This window comes from Haliotis rufescens, unplaced genomic scaffold, assembly GCF_023055435.1.
Source record: "Haliotis rufescens isolate VD_foot unplaced genomic scaffold, xgHalRufe1.0.p SCAF_22, whole genome shotgun sequence".
NCBI classification, from domain to species: domain Eukaryota; kingdom Metazoa; phylum Mollusca; class Gastropoda; order Lepetellida; family Haliotidae; genus Haliotis; species Haliotis rufescens.
The window spans coordinates 1,811,686-1,832,625 of record NW_025963913.1 but is presented as its reverse complement, the minus strand read 5'-3'; the positions used below and the strand labels follow the sequence as shown (position 1 = coordinate 1,832,625).

At 38.6% G+C, this 20,940-nt stretch overlaps 1 protein-coding gene across 1 annotated transcript; it reads left to right on the top strand.

Moving 5' to 3' along the window:
• Nucleotides 1-1,833: 1,833 nt before the first annotated feature.
• On the top strand, nucleotides 1,834-20,363 carry LOC124122002 (receptor-type tyrosine-protein phosphatase alpha-like). Its single transcript, XM_048401555.1, has 28 exons — nucleotides 1,834-1,994; nucleotides 6,227-6,412; nucleotides 6,590-6,727; nucleotides 8,355-8,492; nucleotides 8,577-8,717; nucleotides 9,487-9,624; nucleotides 9,707-9,847; nucleotides 10,044-10,184; nucleotides 10,400-10,540; nucleotides 11,140-11,286; nucleotides 12,626-12,725; nucleotides 12,918-12,988; nucleotides 13,100-13,308; nucleotides 13,839-13,926; nucleotides 14,516-14,577; nucleotides 14,794-14,830; nucleotides 14,978-15,075; nucleotides 15,178-15,303; nucleotides 15,644-15,783; nucleotides 16,182-16,317; nucleotides 16,554-16,703; nucleotides 16,864-16,963; nucleotides 17,200-17,273; nucleotides 17,488-17,610; nucleotides 17,988-18,119; nucleotides 18,389-18,525; nucleotides 19,084-19,219; nucleotides 19,686-20,363. The coding sequence occupies exons 2-28, from the start codon at nucleotides 6,247-6,249 to the stop codon at nucleotides 19,755-19,757; spliced, it is 3,282 nt and encodes a 1,093-aa protein (XP_048257512.1). The 5' UTR covers nucleotides 1,834-1,994; nucleotides 6,227-6,246; the 3' UTR covers nucleotides 19,758-20,363.
• Nucleotides 20,364-20,940: the final 577 nt, after the last annotated feature.

Here is a 20,940-nt window from a genome sequence, read left to right as displayed (position 1 = left end):
GTGCATGCACTATCTACAAGTAAAATATCATGTGTTGACGTCTGTGTTATCATAGGGTTACATCTTACCATAGTCGACTTACTACATATAAAAAGACCTACGAAGAAATTGCACATTTGTTACATTATACATCATTTGTCCTAGGTACAGTGTAATTATGCATCCATAGATTAGGATATATTGTTTTTCTATTTGTACAGAGCAGATAAACGTGTAGTTTACCCATTGCGACACTGTCTGTCATCTTAACCAGTGAGTAGCAGCTTAGTTAGATGATATATGAAACATGATTCGTCATACATGTACCGACTACTGTAAAACTCACATCACATCCATGTCACTGACTGCCTTATCGCATACTACCTTTGAAAACGTGATCCTTAATACATACGCTGTCTGGTCATTTATGACTGAAACACAGTGTGCTGATTATCTAGGTAAATGTATGTTTATCATCATATAAGCATACACTCTTTGTAGTACTCACCCGAGCTGCTTCACCTGTTCGCCAACACATGCACTGATTGATTTCGGAGGTGAGTACGTATACTATATGTACAGGTTGTTATACAGTAAAAGATATGTTAAGTAAGTCTTTAAGGAATATTTTGAAATTGCACATTCAATTCCTTCACCTGCTTACAATATGCATTAACCCATACAATGTATGTAATCATTTCAAATCATATTACACATATATTCCCAATTTGATTATATGTTTTTTGATAGTACAATATGATTAACAGGGATATTGAATATAAAATTCATCAACTTCGAAAATCAGACGTCAACATCGAAAGATTACTCGAAAATAGAGGTCCCATCATGGCGTGCGCCAACCTCCTCAGCTACATGCATCGGCTCTACACGAGTATTTTTCATTAACTTTGACAAATGAAAATGACATTTATTTACGAAATCTTTTTGACTGGTTATTCTCTTACATTGACAATATATATTTGCAAGGATTTGTGTAGAGCGGAAAGCCTCCCAAACCCCCTGTTAATTTCGCGAGACGGCTATACTGGTTATACGTTGATGGATTAACAACTCAGGAGCCGTTGCCAAGGAAGGAGCTCGCCACAGAACTTACAAAAATAGCGGAAAGTACCCGGTAAACCCTTTTCGTATTACGTACATTGTCATATATCAAATGGTTTAAAATGATTTTGCACAATGCAAATATTTTAGCCCTCATATCTTTTGATAAAACCATGGATCATCACTCGCCGAGATAAAATTAAAATTCGAAGATCCTCAATTCTGTTTTTTTAATCGACGCGTCCTTATGTACATGTTAAGACACTCTGGTAATATATTCGCTATGTATGTGATGAGAATTGTTAAAGTTTCCTATCCTTTGTCTTTTCATTTAGATATCCCCCATGGGTTGGTTCTGTGTGGGACTGCTGCTGGTTTGTGTCACTGTGACCCTCACTGGTAAGGACGTTATTCACAGAATGTATTTGTTGATTTTATTCATAGACAGCAAGCTATCTTCAAGCCATATCAATGTAAGTAATTACTGTCAGTCAAGCGAATGTACTTTTTTTCAAACAGATGATGAATGTCACTGTAACACTGCAAGCGCCTGTGCCGTGTTCCCCTCCACTCCCTGTAGCCAGGTCGGCAGTCCAGACAGATGTCAAGGAGGATGGTTCGGTTCGTCCTGTCAGAAACGTGAGTATGAGATCGATGGGTAGATGTAATATCACGAATTCAAATCACCGATCATTATGATACTGATTATTTGTTTATAATTTTAGAAAATATTGCTTTAAGAAGATCATGCAGCCAGAGTACTACATTAGTGGCTGGAACAAATAACTACGGAGCACGACTTGCTGTAGATGGTAGAGCCACCACAGATGCCAGGAGCTCGCCACTAACATGTGCCCATACAGGCAATCAGACAGAGCCCACCTGGACTGTGAACCTGAACACATCACGTCCAGAAAAGATACAACACATCAGACTCTATCTACGTGACGACCGTGAGTACATCCACATATGAAGATGTAAGGATGAGAATATCCAACACTTTAAAAAGGGATCTAGGTTGTTGAATTGAGAATGTGTTTTCATCATAAAAGTTACTGGAACTTTGAAGGAATGATAATTGTCCCCCTGTCACTGACCGCCTAAACATGTATGAGAGAGTCCGAGGCCAACACAAATTGCAATTGATTGAACAAGATATCAGTGAACAAAAACTTAATGTTAGCATATAAAACTTGTTGCGACGAGCAAAATGTAATGGGAGATGTTTCAGAAGTAGTTACAATCAAATCGATAACGTAACAGGAGTGATATATTCTTATCACCCAATGACACATACAATAAAGTAACTTTTTGTAAGAAATCTCAATAAAAATTGAAATTAAAAATATTTCTGATCATATGTTTAATTTGTATTCAAACTTAGAATAGTAAGCAAATGCAAAGTCAATCAATCTTATAATACAGACAGTTACTATAACTAATGAATAGGTTTACAACAATAATCTATTGTACACTTTAATGTGAAAATGAATGACTCACCAGTTGGCTGGAATCCTGTCCTGAAAGGGCTGTATCCAAGGTAGCCGTAGACAGTCTTGAGAAGTGAAATGAAGAGTAAAGTAATTTCACTCGAAAAGTCATATCTAGACTATTCTGCAATCTTCTTTCCACCCGCTACATGCTGGATATGCTCACAAATTATGTAATCATTGGCTAATAACACTATCATTGTAAGTGTGTAGCACAGCAACTTAGTAAGCTAACGTAAATAACAATAAGCAAGGCTCGCAAGGTTTAGTTCTGCATCCCAAGTCACTATTATAACGCCAGACCGCTCATTGTGACGCAGTAATTATGACGTCACAGTCGGCTACAGACAGGCACTCCGTGGTCCCTAAAACGTTTAATAGACTTTCTTAGTCGATTTCCACAGTGTTTTCTACTGTCCAAATTGTATTGTCAAACACAATTTGAATAGTGTGATAACCGCTGCTTTGTAAAGCATACTATATTTTAAAATGCCTACCGACAATGACTGAAAAGGTGGATAATACTTGTCTATCAATATTAGCTTCCGCGGTGATGCGGCCGTCAAGTTGGCGTTTTAAATCAACAATGGTTATTGTGATTTGATACCTATCATTGATAAATCAGAATCGAGTAATTTTCAAATTCATGGTAGAATAATCTTTTCAGTGTCATTTATTTTGCATCGGACCAGAGAACCTCGTCACAGAATAGCCAGTAATTGATCCGTATCAATGTGTGAAATCCCTGCTAAATGGTCATAAACAGGCATCCAGCTAATGACACAAAACCAACTTTAAACACATTTAAACCATTGCTCCTTTGTCCGTGCTCTTACCAACTGAAATGTTAGTTAAACACCATTTGGCAATGACGGAACTTCATTCTTTCCCCCTCATTTACCTTGATGATAGAACTGTTTCTTTAAAACGTGTGCCGCCAGCGGTATTCGAACCGGCGAAGTCCGTACCGAAGGCTCACGCCTGTTGTCTTCAGCCACGGCGACATGCGAGAAATCGCATGAACAACTCAATATTTACTTACATCGGGACTTTTATGCGTTTATGAACTGCGAAATATGTGTGTTTTATGCAGTTTTTATACAGTATGTTACTCTATGCATTGTAATATTTGTACGTACTTGTGATTTTTGTAGCTTTTCGTTCATCAAAACGAACAGATAGAAAATAAATAACTATTATCTTGATCAGGATTATGTTTGCTCATAATAGGCCAATCAACATGGGCAAGTAATGTTAAGGTGATTGATAATGTTCTCAAGTTGGTTCAAGATGAATGGTATACTTGTCCCGTGACATGCAATTAGTGCGGGGTGCGCGTGTGAAAGTTTCGGGGAACATTTTACACGTGGTTCAAGCAGGGGGGACTCGCACGGTGATCTCACAGTTGAGCATAGAGTTTTTAAAAAAGAATTTTAGGTGCTATGAATGTTGGACGTGGTTTAGATCACTCGGACCATGGTGTCTAATCGTTGACATGCTTAGTTAAAGTCCTCGTGCTTTAAGCTATACCTAAATCTTTACAAATAATTTCAGACGTCCACATCAGCAAGCCCTCTAAAAGAGCCACAAAAACGACCCTTTGTCCTCGCTTCGTGATATCTAATCAGCTGCTCGGCGTCCATCACTTTCACTAGCTTGTCCTCATGACCATGTCCAGCCAGGATACTGACAAAATCGAATTTCTTTGGATGATACATTATGCAAGCCATCAAAATGGAGTCATATTATTCGGCTTTAGTCATGAACTTTGTGTTTTCAATTTCTAAACATAATACTAGTACTCAAATTGCTATTTCTGAATGCACAACCCTTTGTTTTTGTTTTTTTCAGGCATGGTTTAGAAATGAAGTTGAACATTATAAAATGCAATTATTTAACCTTGATACTTTATTCGAGGAAAACGGTACACCCATGGTCGAGCTTTTACCTTTATATATCTCGCCGTTAGATCGAAGCTCACAACTCGAAAAACCTAGCGTCCTCTGCCCCCAGAAGCTGTCAGGGTATATAACGCCGCTTTTAACAGTATTTCAGTTATATCGCGGCGCGTCAGCCTAATGTGGGAGGAAAGCCAAAAGTGATGCAGGTCTCAGACGTTCACCACTTCGGTGAAACCCACGAGCACGGATATGGTGCTGACAAACCTAGAAACATAATCGGGGCGAACCGGAATTCGAACCCACAATCATAGGTTTCTGGCGTGTCCAAGGGACGCAACTCTGCACAGCGAATCGCGGCGCCTTAGACGACTAGGCCACCCGTGCTCAATTGCTAAAATAGTTAGAAGCTTATGTATATACATAACTTCTTCCTGCTAACAGTACTTGTATTGACATGATTGGTAATCTAAGGCCGTGAGACACGAATGGTCCAGTGGTGAAATACTCTCTATGCTTATTAACTCGACCTTTTATAAGGGCCCATGTGTACATACTGGCGGGACATTTCTCTGGAATCGTATTTGTATACATTGAAAACATAACACCGTGTTATTTTGGGGTAATTAGGTGGATGCAGTTGTAAACATATCACAGACACCTCACGGTCTGCTTTTGACTGATCAAAGCTATTTCAGCTTTAGGTATCTCTGTGATATTCCCTGTGTATCAAAAACTTCACAAAAAGTCACAAAAAACATAGCAAATGATATATGTGTGAGTATTATAGAGGTCATATGAAACACTTAAAACTGGATATGAAACATGAAGAATTAAGGCTACATACAAATGTGAACTAAATATTTTATATGGTGTCGTGTATTCATCTGTATGTTACAACGTATCGTGTCTCCAGCACCAGCATGACTATGAAATAGATTTTAACGTCCTACTTTGACATAGCAAATAATGGGTATTCATTTTGTATGATATTTCATAATTAATCCCAACCCCGACCGTCCATAATGCTAAAGTAGTTTTAGTATTATCTGATTCTTTCGAAATATTCGCTCTTCTTTTAAAATATAACATACAACATGCCCAGGATCTAAAGCTTCTTAAAGATTCTACGCTTAAATATTCTAAATCACTTTCATAAACTATCAAGTCTAGATAATTACCCGGTGTTGTCTTAAATATCGGGTATTTATTATTATATGTTTATGTCAAAATATATAGTGTCATTTGCAACAATCTGGACCAAATAGGTTAAACCTGTTGCTTTTCAGCCTTTTCTCATATTCATTACAGTGAACATATTAACATTTGATTTTATGAAACATCTGAAATGTTTGTGACAAAAGCAACATTTGTTCATGAATTAACTGAAAAGATGTTTACATCATCAGTGAACGTTCACACAGTAGTAGAACCGTTGTAATTGCGAAGATGACACTATGATCAATTACTAATTGTAATCAAATAACATTCATCATCCAAAACTGGCTCCCACAAGAGATATCACTTGTCTGAGACCACGTGATATCTCCAAGGATACAGTTCAATCACTAGGATACAGCTCAAACGATATCTCCCAGGAGATATAGCTGCAATACAATTGCATTACAATACTTTACAGAGTATTGGAACGTCATCGGTTACCATGATGTCACATGACAGCAATATTCTTTCTGCCACTGAAACTGGTCAGCTGTACTTTACAGGCTAAAAAGGTTTGAAGAATTATGTTTGATAATGGCAAGTCTCGGAGTTGTATTTTTCCCTCATTCTGTACAGTTCAAACCAGAAGTAACGGCATGGAGATACTTGTGGGCAGCCAGATGTGCTACAACTGGTCATCAACTGAACACCCTCCTCCTATAGCTAACGTCTCCTGCCGTCAGCCACTGACAGGAACCAACGTCACTATACGGGTACCTGGTCCCAGGAAATTCCTGACTTTGTGTGAAGTGCAGATATTTGGTACGTTATGAGATACCTTGGTTCTGATATTTAGAATTTGACCAGAAGAATCGATTTCCATAAATGACAGAAACATCCCCAAATAATGTTGAAAGTTTTGCACACATTTTCAAAGTTCACAGCTTTTCTTCAACAGATGAATAATTCAAATAAAGGCTTTTGTTTAATGATGTTCAGTTTGCAGTGATGGATGGTTTTCTGAAGATTGTGATAAACAGTGCCGATGCCTTAACAGTACTGATATATGTGACAAGATCACTGGTCACTGTTCTAGTGGATGTTTCCCAGGATATAATGGTACCGACTGCCAAACAGGTATGTTATGAAACTTAAGGTATATGTAAACCTGTCGCTTAATATGCCAGGTCCACATGTTCCATTTTTGTTTCAGTATGTCATATCAGTGAATGGACTTCATGGGCAGACTGAATGTGTCTCAGGGCCATAATGATACAATACACAATTAAATAGTGACGGTAACTTCAATTAATATAATAGTTTCATGCAATTGGGCATGTTCCAACAATAGCAGCATTACTAAATAACATTTGCATTCCACAAGTCCACAGATTATTTGATGCACATCAGCAAGTAAGTTGTGTTACATGTGTTACAGGGAATATTTGTTTGTTGTTTAACGACGCATTCAGCAATATTCCAGCTAGATATGTAAATAATTTTATAACAAATGTTCAGTTATACTGGATATACGATGGATTTTCTAAACTATTTACCTCAACAAATTCAAGACCAAATCAAACTTGTTACTTTGATATCACAAGACTATAGTCTTATATTCCGCATGCTTTTGAGATTGAAGCTGCATCATTCTGATTAAACGAATATCCAGAATTACTTCCAACACGATTCTTCAAGGAAGTCGCCACAGAAGGTGTTAAGTTCATATAGACTAAGAATACATATAATTTTGAGGGTGACATTATAGTGTGTGATAAACAAATAGATAAGACTGCCTATCTTGCCTGTGTATCTAACCAAACCCCCAAGAATCCGGACCAGTTTAAGAGCATTAGACACAATGTTCAAATTTCTAATTGAATTATGGCTTATGTAGCAATTATACAAAGTAAACGCAAAACCCGTAACTTTAAAAAAAGATATTTACATATTCCAAATTTGACCCATGTATTAAGCCTACAGAATTCAGTGTCTCAAACTGTAAATGCGGAATTGGGAATATATAGTTGAAAATTCATGATAAAATTCAAAAACTGGAAGCAACTATTTCATATACGCTATTATAGCCAAACGCTAATGGTTCTCAGGCGAATCTACATTCACTTGAGACTTCCTTAATGTGGGAGAGGTGCCAATTAACCTAACACTGACGCCAGTGGCCGCCGGCATTACAGGTATTGTGTTAGCTCAGTTGGGAGAAAAAACCATCACGGAAAAAACGCTATATTACACAGTCCATGGAAGGCCAAAATAATAATAATCTCATAAGCAGCATTGCACCCCATTTCATCTCACCTCTTGTCAATATTGGCCACATTACTAGGGACCAAACATTATTACATGTACTTTCATTTACACGATTTATCTTGAGAGCACAGGCATTTTGTGTAAGGCTGTTGCGCTGCGGAATATAAAAATTAACTAAATGAGAAATCTTTTGCGAAACAGATGAGGAAATCTGAATGCGACAAGAGAAACTAAACATGATTTTTGTGAGGAAGTATACTTAATCTACCAAATAAAGCCAACACGAATGTCGCAATTGCAATATACATGTACAACTGTAAATGTATCAAACAATCGAATCTGTCCTCGTGAATTTTAAACAGTACTGTGGATTGTTTCGCGAAGAACTTGAATTTCATGGTTAAAGTTAAATCTTTTTTTCTGATTGCCGCATATAAATTAACCAGTTCGGATATCTGCCATGGCTATTTACAAATTTATGTATTTGTTTTTGCAGCATGTCCAAATGGCACCTATGGTATCAACTGCTCATCAGAGTGTGGAAACTGCCTCGATGGTGATGTCTGTAATGTGACCACGGGAACCTGTCCTAGAGGATGCGCAGCAGGATGGATGAACGGCACTTGTCTACAAGGTGGGTCTGTTTGAGTTTTTAAGTAAAAGATAACCTTGTCAATAACGATTACGCCATGTGTTCATTATGCGTATGTGTTTGCAGCCTGTGCAGATGGTTCCTATGGTAGCAACTGCCCATCACAGTGTGGAAACTGTCTAGATGATGACATCTGTGACAAGACAAACGGAGCGTGTCCTAGAGGATGTGCAGCAGGGTGGATAAATGACACCACATGTCTACAAGGTGAGTCGGAATTATGATGTCGAATGAATGTTGATATCTGTTTATGAATGTGTTCTTGTGAAGTGTTTCATATCGTGTTGTCAATCAATACCGTATCCATTTTGCCTCTCAGTTTGGATTTTGCCTGAACGGCATCAGTTGTAAGAAGGCAAACAGAATAGGGCATAGAGGATATGCAGCAGGACGGCTGATCGACGACACGTTCAGACACACACACGTACATACATACAGTTTGCATGGTTAAAGTTATATGTTTAGGTAATTGCAGGCTGTAAATTAGACAGTGCTAGATATCTGACATAGCTATTTACCAATTTATGTATTTGTTTGTGCAGCATGTCCAAATGGCACCTATGGTATCACCTGTTCATCACAGTGTGGAAACTGTCTAGATGAAGACGTCTGTAACAGGACCACGGGCACCTGTCCTAGAGGATGCGCAGCAGGATGGATGAATGACTACACATGTCTACAAGGTGAGTCGGAATCATGATGTCGAATGAATGTTGATATCTGTTTATGCATGTGTTCTTGTGAAGTATTTCACATCGCGTTGTCACTCCAGATTGACAGGATGTAAGTTAAATGGCATCGTGTTTGCAACATGTTCAAACTATTCCTACCGCAGCAATTATACCTTGCAGTTTGGATTTTGCGTAAACGGCATCAGCTGTAAGAAGGCAAACAGAATATAGGGCATACAGAATACGCAGCAGGATGGCAGATCGACGACACCACTATTTACAAATTTATGTATTTGTTTATGCAGCATGTCCAAATGGCACCTATGGTATCAACTGCTTATCACAGTGTGGGAACTGCCTCGATGGTGACGTCTGTAATAGGACCACTGGAACCTGTCCTAGAGGATGCGCAGCAGGATGGATGAACGGCACATGTCTACAAGGTGGGTCTGTATGATTTTTAGGTGAAAGATAACCTTGTAAAATACGATTACGCCATGTGCTCAATACGTTACGTATTTGCAGCCTGTCCAGATGGTTCCTATGGTAGCAACTGCCCATCACAGTGTGGAAACTGCCTAGATGATGACATCTGTGACAAGACAAACGGAATCTGCCCTGGAGGATGTGCAGCAGGGTGGATGAATGACACCACATGTCAACAAGGTGAATCGGAATTATGATGTCGAACGAATGTGCGTATATATTTATTCATGATTATGTTCTTGTGAAGTATTTTATATCCCGTTGTCACTCCAGGCTGCTAGAGGATATTAAATGGTTTGATAATTGCAGCATGTACATTAGACAGTGCTAGATATCTGACACCACTATTCACCAACTTATGTATTTGTTTATGCAGCATGTCCAGATGGTTCCTATGGTAGCAACTGCTCATCGCAGTGTGGAATCTGCATCGACGGTGACGTCTGTAACAGGACCACGGGCACCTGTCCTAGAGGATGTGCAGCAGGATGGAAGAATGACACCACATGTCTTCAAGGTGAATCGGAATTATGATGTCGAACGAATGTTCGTATATATTTAGTCATGATTATGTTCTTGTGAAGTATTTTATATCCTGTTGTCACTCCAGGCTGAGAGGGCGTAACTTACACACTCACACACACACGTATTTTTGTGTCTGCAGCATTTAAATTCGCCAGTTCTGGATAGTTCTTATATAGGTATTTACTAATATATGTATTTGTTTTGCAGCATGTCCAGATGGTTCCTATGGTAGCAACTGTGAATCCCAGTGTGGTAACTGCCTCGATGGTGACATCTGTGACAAAACAAAGGGAACCTGCCCAACAGGTTGTGCAGCAGGATGGCAGAGTGACGCCACATGTCTAAATGGTGAGTCGGAATCATGTCAAAGCGAATGTGTTTGGAGTGGGGTGGCGGTTTTATGTACTAGTATGTGTGTTTGCGGAGTATTTGAAGCCATGTGGTCAACTCCAGACTGGGTTTAAGTTTAATTACTTCGTTTGTGCCGCATGTCCAAGTGGTTTCCATGATAGAAACTGCTCATCACAGTGTGGAAACTGTCCAGATGATGACAGGTGTGACAAGACAAACGGAAACTGTCCTACAGGATGTGCAGCAGGGTGGATAAATGACACCACATGTCTACAAGTTGAGTCGGAATCCTGATGTCGCCCTCGTATTGCTCTTATATAGCAGGTTCAGATAACCTGCTCGAATTCTCTCAAACAGTGTAGTCACTCTCGGGAGCAAATGAACTCTTCACAGCGGAGCTCTCTTTTACGAGAGATTAATGAAGCTGTCAAGCGCTGAGATTGATTTTAGACTGTAAACACCAAGGGAAGTAACTCTTGTGAGCTGCCCTTGGAGTACCACCAAAGGCCACCAGAACATTTTACATTTTTGTAGCGTTTCAATAAATATGCTACAGAAATACGCTTTGAATGTTTACTGCCTCATTACATTTGCAGCGTGTCCAAATGGCTACCACGGTAGCAACTGTGTGTCGGAGTGTGGAAACTGCCTAGAGGGTGTCAGCTGTGACAAGACAAACGGAACGTGTCCTGGAGGATGTGCAGCAGGATGGGAGAGTGACGACAAAATGTTATGTTTTCAACGTACGTAAGGACCAGGCCATATGACAGTTGAGATGAATGGCTTTGTCTGTCTACACTAGTTTATACGCCATAATTTTCTTCCAGTTTTGTTTTCATTTGGAACTTATTTATAAACGAATAGTTTATCATCAGATCACAAAACTGCACTGTGGGAAAATGCGATATATGGTATATAACGTCAACGTTAGAGAATAACTACGCGATTATCCATTGGGCATAAAAAAGCAAATTGAAAAATGGGCTTAAAGAAAATGAGAATTTGCTTATTATGTTGTGTTGTCAGTGCTATTACTCACCATGTTTCACCAATGTGCACGTGTAATCGACAGAGAATGATTATGTAGAAAAGTTTAGAAACGTTTATACTGTCAGAACATGCACTATACCTGCTCAGTAACGCATATACACGCACATGTATTAGAGTGTATATCAACATAGAGAATGACATCTGCATAGTGTATAGCTAATTTCAGTCACCTTCCTATTTTGTCAAGGTGTCGTCGTATTTAGGCCTTTCTTGTTTTGTATAAGGAGTCGTGAAACTGCCATTTCTTTTCCCTTTTTAACTGTACATATTCATTAATTCATTTATACATCATTTTAGTGATACATGTGTGAGTGTTTGCGCGCACGTGTATGTGTGTATGTCTTGGTGGTGGGGGTTGGTGTTCTCATGTTTGGCTTTAATGACAACTAATTTTTAATGATCTCTTTCTATGAACAACCGTGAAGAAATAAATCTTTCTCATTTGTCTTGCTTCGACGTATTATTTAAACGTGCATTGACACTTGGACTGAAATACATTGGTCAGAATATCAATACGTTGGATACGTTTTGACGCACACGTTTAAACAGATGTCAGCGACAGAAAACATCTGTCATACGCGTACATGTATATGTATGATACCCTATGTCACAGTTTATTTCCGGGCCTTCATCTTTCTTACTTGGTGTTTCTGAAAAAGGAATGTAGATGAGAAAGATGGTCAGGAAGTTATTAACTGTCATGACATCCACAAAGCCATATAGAAATATAATCATCATGATTAACTATCAAATAATGTTTGTCTTTGTGCAATTTCATATGTTATGTGCCATTATATCGTCTTAATGAAGGTATAGTTTGTAACATCACATGTCATTAACGGTATGATTATTTTCTTAAACAATAAGAAATAACGTTGCATATAAAATGAATTGATAATATTTATCAGTCTCGTGTCTTTACGTTTTTTGATTAACACCTCACGAGCTGCACCAAGTATTATTTTGTTATTTGTAATGAACTTGCAATGTGTTGCAGTAACATTGTTCATGATGACTCTTTTTTCTTGAAAGCTCTTGTTGGTGGAGGTTCTGTAGCAGGAATTGTTGGAGGGACAGTTGCAGCTGTTGTAGTCATTGCTGTTATTGTGACCATTGCCATTTGCAGGAAACGGTAACTCCTCTACACAATATATAGATTCAACATATATATTAGAATAGCATTCTTTATCTAGTAATATTTTATTGCGTATACAGTTCTCATATGTTTTCTGACATTGTAATGTATGTTGAAATACCACATGAACATTATGTTGGGTAATATGTCCTAACTGATGTATTAGTTTAATGAAAATAATTTTCATAGGAGAAAACGGAAAGAGGATGACTCGAGATTGCCGGTCCCACTGGAAGTGCTTTCTAGGGCAGCAAGTAAAGGTAAAATCACTGTTGTTTTGTCAACCAAAATAAGCTTGTTGATCATGCTGTTCGTTTCCAGTCTTCTTGGGGAACAATGACACTGATATCAAATACTTGTATCCCTTTCAGATAAACAATCCGCGAGTAAATCCACTCCAAAGCCACCTGCAATGGAAGAAGACGAGGACGCCATGTTTTCTGTTGAGGCTGAAGTAGACGGCGACAACGATGCTGCCGCCACCTACTACAACTGGGTACCACCTCACATGCGGCTGGACAACCTGAAACAGTGTATAAGTGAGAAGAAGAAAAAAGCCTCATTTGAAACCGAATTTAAGGTTTGTTTATCATAACTATCTGCGAACGTACCTCACTTATTCATGTTATATGCTATTCTGACATGCAAATATAAACATGGATTGTTTGCACTATGTCAAAGTATATGTTTGCGTGATACTTGTTTATCACTCAAAAGCCAGGGTTTGAATGTGATTTTTCAGATTCAATACATTTTCCGTGTCTATTATCAAAATAATCATGTTATATTTTGAACATAAGTGGAATAGCACAAATACCGATAATAGTTATTTAGGAATAGTCCCAAGGCTTGGCATCAGTACAGCTGACAGTCAAGTTTTTCTATGGGCCATCGGACTGCCTACTCTATTTGGCTGCAACTGCTTTTATCTGCTAAGTCAAACGCTATGCACACAGGAATGTAGGGTTGTGTATAGTAAAGAACACACACATACCAATACACGTACACATTACAATAAAATGCAATACAATGTATCATGTGTATGAATTCCTTCTCTTTGTATGTCCATATACCCCTGCACAACGTATTATGTGTCCATATTTGCCTCAGACGATTCCATATGGTGCAAGATATCCACATGATGCTGGTAAAACGACTGAGAACAAGCCGAAGAACCGATTTCTTGCTCTATATGCGTGTAAGTAAAACATGATCATGTTGTGTATGTTACTTAACGCATAAAATAAAGTCATTAGTCAGTAGGTTAATCTTCCTTTTATTGTAATAGCAGATGCATTTATATAGTGCTGACAATAACACACATGGTATTCTATGTGCGCTCGCTATTATAACAATCTTAGGGTGAGTTTTTTTTAATATAATTGCCTCGATTTTATGATTTGAATACAGACAGTGATGGTGAGGACTTGACGGCGGAATGTTTATCAAGTAACCAGTAATTGAAATACCTCACTGTATCGGGTTTTAGAAAGAATGACTTCCAGAATCTTCGTATTGTGGTACTGCCATCATTAAAAACAAGCTTGGTCGACACCGGTAATTGACCAGTCTGAATAGTGATTATGAATAAATAGTATAGTTAACGTTTGTATGCTCTTGAGACAAATGATCTCACTTTCGCAAATTCTTTTTGTAAAGTAATAAACCATTACAGTTTCAGCTATTAACGCTAAAATCTAGCCAGCTTTATAGGCACTTTGGATGTTTGTGACTGGAATGACAAATGTACTTCATTATTCTTGATGCTGAGTTTTAACTTGAATCAGATGATGAGTCGAGGGTTGTGCTGGCGGAAGGAGAGGATTACATTAATGCCAATTATATCATGGTGAGTGGATAGAAATATTCCTTACATAATGATGGCAATCATGATCAATAATTCAAATGTTGATCTCAAGTTTCAAGTTCCAGTTTGATGTGCTTTCTATAACTTACATGATTAAAAATGAGGATAATAAGTTACATCGCTGACTGAGTGTACAGTTTAATATTGAACTTATCGATATTACAATAAAAACTAATGGTAAGTGTACATCTTTTACAGGGATATGATGATACTCCAAAGTATATAGCAACACAAGGTACGAACTATATGCTATATATGATATGTTTACTTTCATTGTAATGTTTTTCAAATGTATTTAGCAAACGATATGATTATAGTTAAATGGAACATATGAGATATTTCCCCGAGGAGCGGTTTTTATTACATACTGTTTTGCACCCAGGACCCAAACCGGGGACAGTCACTGACTTCTGGCGGATGGTGTGGCAGGAGGACGTCACACAGATAGTCATTCTGACCAGGCTGATGGAGATGAACAAGGTAGAATATGATTCAGGGGTCATTAACTTAATCTTGGAAATAACAGAAATACTTAGCATATTATTTATATCTTAACTGTTCCTTATTTTTGTCTTTTGCCAGAAAAAGTGTGAACGATATTGGCCAGGTAGGGCCAAAACTGAAATCTACGGAGCCTGTAAAGTTACGAACAAAACTGTGACAGCTAGGTCGGACTACACAGTCTCCACGTTTCTGGTCCAAAACTCCGTAAGTATAAATATTTACGGATTCAGCACCATGTAACAACATGTTAACCACCAGTGTCATTTAATATATACTTACAGAATAAACTTCGACTAGTTTTAGAAAAACATACCTTTTAATACTGGTACTACTGTCTACCAATATTTCTACACACAAATACTCTTTTTTTTATACGATCACACATTATTTGGCATAACCATAAACATCGGCATCCTCGTTTTGGTATTGCAGGCATTCTGGTAACCAATATTAACCACTAGTGGCAATAAATGTGTTCAAAGACAAGTTTGTGTGATAATATATCCTTATATCCTGAATATAAGTGTAAGCCGGTTGTCTACAGGGCATCGAGAGGACTGTGACTCATTACCACTTCACGTCTTGGCCTGACCATGGTGTTCCTTCTGCCCCTGCCCTCGTCAACTTCTGGAGACTGGTCAAACAGGGGGACATGGACAGGGGTCCTATGGTGGTGCACTGCAGGTAACTTAGAAGTCGACACATGTTGCGATGTAGATGTTCATATGTGTCAGTGGCAGTGGCCACAATGACAAATGTATTATGTTTGTTATAATGATAGGTAATCACAGTGGATGCGTAGGGATGGGCGCATGCTTGTACATGTGCACACTTAGCTTTAGGCCATTGCCCCTCCTCTTCCTTAACTTGTATGTAGATGGCATCATCAATAGTGAATCAATTTATTTGCTTACAGGAGATCCATGTACGTACACTGATGTTAAAAAGAGGTGAATAAGAACATGTTGTGGCACATTGTAGGTACCAAAGTAGAAAGGCGATACGTGGACAATACAAGGTGTGACACATGAATTTATCAGTTACAACTTGAGATTTCTATTCTGTGACATGCATATGTTTAGCGCTGGTGTTGGCCGAACAGGAGCTTTCCTTGCCCTGGACTACCTGATTGATGAAGCTGAAAGTAACCACAGAGTCAATGTATTCATGTGTGTCAGCAAGATGAGACAGAACAGGATGAACATGGTTCAGACAGTGGTGAGTACGTGATTCTTTTTAAGGTTTGCGTGAAAATCGGTTTGGCAGGAATTTAAGTTTTGAACACAACTGGTTTGTACGTAAACTGTCCATTTGATTATATTTTCTCTCTTTTTGAAAGAGAAGGCTTAAAATTTAGATCTGAATGCTGATAAAATGACTAGTTTGTTTTGATCAGTACTTTAACACAGTTTCAGTTAAAATTGTAATAATACATTCATGTATGTTTCATTCAGAGCCAGTACGAGTTTGTGCATGATGTGGTCCTGGAGGCTCTCAATAGTCGAGGGACACACTACACTCTGTTGTCTGAGTTTGACAAAACGTTTGGTATTGGTGAAACGTTTACAACACCCCAAGAGGATAATCTGAAAGAGCAATTTGAAGTATGTAAATGTCGATATAGTGGTGGCACCTTTCATTTCTCTTTTTCTAGTAGATGATTTTGTTTATTCATGTTGTTTATGAAACATGGTTGCGTGATACAATCAGTGTATGATAACGATAAACACGACAAAGAAAAGCGATTGCTTGTTTGTTTTTTAGTTACTCCAAGAACAAACATCTGACCTCGAAGAAGATATAAACTCACAAGCACTGCTTCCAGAGAACTCGGGCAAAAATAGGAACCGGCATGTTCTCCCGGGTACAGACTTCTTGAAACATATATAACAGCACATAGTTAATCAAATTGGCCATGTTCGCATGCAATTAACACAATATAAATGAGGGTGTTTTCTGCTTTAGCCTATTAACATCTGATCGTAATGGTGCCTCTACCTTGCTACACATTACAAGCTTTATGTGGATCTTGTCGATGAGATATTTGAATAATAATGAACGATACTCTTTTCCTAACTGAACAGTGTGACATTGTTGCAGGAAACAAATCCAGGCCCTACCTGTGTACTCCAGTTCAGGGTCGGAATGACTACATCAATGCAGTGTTTTTGCCAGTAAGTTGGTTAGCAGTTGTTAGATGTAAGATTCAATCACAAGATCACAAATGAATGACAAATTCAGTTAAATCTAATCATTTTAAGTCTTCTTTTGTCGTGTGACGTTGAACCATTCAGATTGACAGAACTAGAAAAATATGAATTATGACAAGCATTGAGATTCATGCACTGGGATGTGTCGGTATATAATTGGTTGCTCTCATTTTTTTAGTCCATCCTTCGACCATCGACTATGATAGTCACCCAGACCCCCCTGCCAGACACTGTAGTGGACTTCTGGAGACTGGTGTACGACCATGACTGCTTTACAGTTGTCTGCCTGGATGACTCTCAGGTAAATGTTATAGGTGGTTCTACATTCGGATATCAAGATCCGAAGTGTTTCCGTCTGTCCACACAATGTACATACAAGCATGAGTGAGTGTGTGAGTGTGTGAGTGTGTGAGTGTGTGAGTTTGTTTAGTTTTACGCCGCTTTTAGCAATATTCCAGCAATATCACGGCGGGGGACACCAGAAATGGCTTCACACATTGTACCCATGTCGGGAATCGAACCCGGGTCTTCAGCGTGACGGGCGAACGCTGTAACCACGAGGCTTCTCGACCGCCCCCATACAAGCATGATGATATACGATGATACCATATACTATCCAAGCAATATTACCATATATATTATGGATTTATGTTATGCGTGTTATATATTTTCATCCAGGAGACAGATGAACTGTACCCGAAAGACAATAACGTGTTACAAAGTGGACCATTCAGTGTGATACACGTGGAAACCAATTCAAATGGAGCATTCCATACAGAGAGACAGTTGACGCTTGTACATGACAAGGAGGTTGGTTCTTTAATTTTGTTATTTCAAAGCAATCACTTAAAGTTAACTATGCTCGTATAATCCATGTAATGACACAATGAATATAACTATATGCTGAAACATCACAAATGTTGCAATTCCCGCAACATGATATGTTAATATGTTTAGAAAGTATTGTTGAAATTGTATTTGCAACTGGAAGCTGGGTTGGTAACACTGAAGAAAGGGTGTTTATTGGAGATTTGCTTATGAACATCCCCGTTAAGAGTGGTGTTTCTGGCCCTGTTTAGGACAGCGAGCTGTCAGTCACAGTGTTCCGCCTCCGATCCCAGGACATGATGTCCAGTACCGAATCACTCATGGAGCTGATCAACGTGGTGGACACAATCATCAGCTCTGACGACCATAAGATCCTCATCCACTGCCAGTATGTATTTAGTTGGTATCTGGTCCCGTTTTACAATACGATAAGCAAATACATCATAAGAATTATATCCTCCATCCTAAATACACTTCATTTGTAGTGGATACATGATGTGCCCCGTCATCTGTTAATACATACAGCTACTATGCAGTGTGGTGGTGACGCGTGTCCATGTTTTGTCAAGTAATGGAATGAAGCTGAATATCACCATGGAAGCCCTGGTGTCTTTACTTAATATTAAAGCAATGCGTAGAGTACTAGTATATGTCCAGTACTCTCTGCTTTCCCCCACCCCTGAACCAAGCCCAGGTTCAATCCGTTGCCGACTACACCACAAAGCGTGCATATTGGAGGGACGACGTTTATACAAAACCGTGACGGATTGATGAATGGGTCCCCGTGCCAAGAACACAATGGTAGATACACAATAATTGAAAATAATAGTATATGTATGTGTATAAAATGACTTCAAATTGAAACATGCTTAATCGGAATGCTTGTCCAAAGATGTCAAAGCTTGCATAACTGCTCAGGCATGATGTGATGGTTTATGTGAACTAGTGACGGTGCTGTCGTGAGCGGCGTGTTCTGCAGTGTCCTGAACATCATCAGCAGACTGAGGCTGGACAGAGACGTGGACATCTTCCTCACCATCAGGGAACTGCAGCGTATCAGACCTCAGTTTATTCGGTCCTTTGTGAGTGCAATAACTGTTTCAGTTTACAGGCAGTTCACGTTGTAAATTTAAAAATTTAGCAAAAATGAAAAACAATCGTTAAAATGTCTGCCACAAGCCTAAATGTACTTCTTCACGTCAGGAAGCAATAAATTTAATCTTGGTTGATGTTACCAAGGTTGATGAGTTAGATCTTCCAAGATCTGTTGCATTTCAGTTCTATTCAGCATTCAATCCTCCAATCACAAATGGAAGGCCATACTTGCAAATTACGATACCCAAACATACTTATAAATAGGTGTCTGAATTATGAGTTATGCATTGTTAAATGTTGTAAATTACATATTTACACACTGAGATATTGTAGGGAGTAAACCTCCAATTGTTTTTGTGATAATCAAACCAGCATCTTTGTATATTTCTATAAACAGTAGTGCCCATGCCTAAGGACATGTTATCTACCTGTGACAATGGTTGTTATTTGCAGGATCAGTACAAGCTGTGCTATAACATGGTGAAGGAATATAACCGTGCTTCCAACATCTACGCCAATCTGTGACACCGAAACAACAACTAAATAATCTACACAGATGTGCTGCACATATAGTGTCGGAATTATTCTTTTGAAAAAAGTTCATGGTCTTCGAACACATATTCCAGAAACTGAATTTGTCTGACATATCAGTGATTGACCTGTAACCAATTCTAGTGACGTTAAAAACATGTTAAGTGAACGTCATGAGGGATTACACATTAGCGGAATGTCAGTTTATACCGGCAAGTTACTATACTGATTCAAAAAACACCGACAGTGATTTACCATTATTTCATTCATAAGCATAATTTTTTTATCATTTCCAATCGTCAATTTTCAAAATATTGAAATATCATATATACTATGAAGATTTACATTATTTTGCCTGCGATGCATGTTACTTTCTTCAGACACGACAAACTTTGCAACGGTAAATGAATGACTAAATGTGTTGAAATGGTTACATGGTCAGTGATATTTTTCCGCAAGGGATGAAAGTTTGTCGATGTTTAGTTTACATTATTGTCAATCTTTTTCTTCAATTTATAATGTCTCCATCAACTTAATTCAAACAATTTTTAATAATCCATAATTGTACTGTAAATTGCTTTGTCTAAAACAATATTTGAATATTGTGTTCATGTCATGATTCAACAAGGATTCGTTCATACTACGTGGCATGCTCTTGATCCAACGCCAAATTGCCATTTGCGGTATCCTGTCTCACCTTTCTTGGAGCGCAAGGACTAGTCCATCCAGGGTGCCTGGAGGGCTCTTGGTGGTGGTACAAACGTCTACCGACGATGTCGACACTTACTCATCTGGAGGCGGATCGGGACTCGGTGCTGGCTATGTTTGTGTGGTAGTTTTCTGCTGCTTGTACGCAGTGAAAGTCTGATTGCGGTGGGCATATGTGATAAAACGTCGACCACAGTCACAAAGGCTATCTCGGGCGGAGATCTCTATCTCATGATCAGAACAATTCTTTTGTAAGTGCGAGACAATCTGACAGTCCTAGGCTTTTGTGATGAAATCTTACAGCTGCACGTTACTTCCATTATGAACCAAGCTAACATCATCTTTCAACACGACATTGCCAGAACGCATACAAATCGTGTAAACGCAGCATTCCGATGGAACCACAATTTCATCTACCGTTGCCCTTCAGATTTGAAACCGAAAGAACATAACTATTGTAATAAATAGC

Bases quoted from the DNA above. Each gene is read 5' to 3' on its own strand.
- LOC124122002 (XM_048401555.1), top strand. From the start codon at position 6,247: ATGGAGATACTTGTGGGCAGCCAGATGTGCTACAACTGGTCATCAACT. The intron at 14,831-14,977 runs GTACGAACTATA...TTTTGCACCCAG, and splicing joins AAAGTATATAGCAACACAAG to GACCCAAACCGGGGACAGTC. The intron at 16,964-17,199 runs GTACAGACTTCT...ACATTGTTGCAG, and splicing joins GAACCGGCATGTTCTCCCGG to GAAACAAATCCAGGCCCTAC.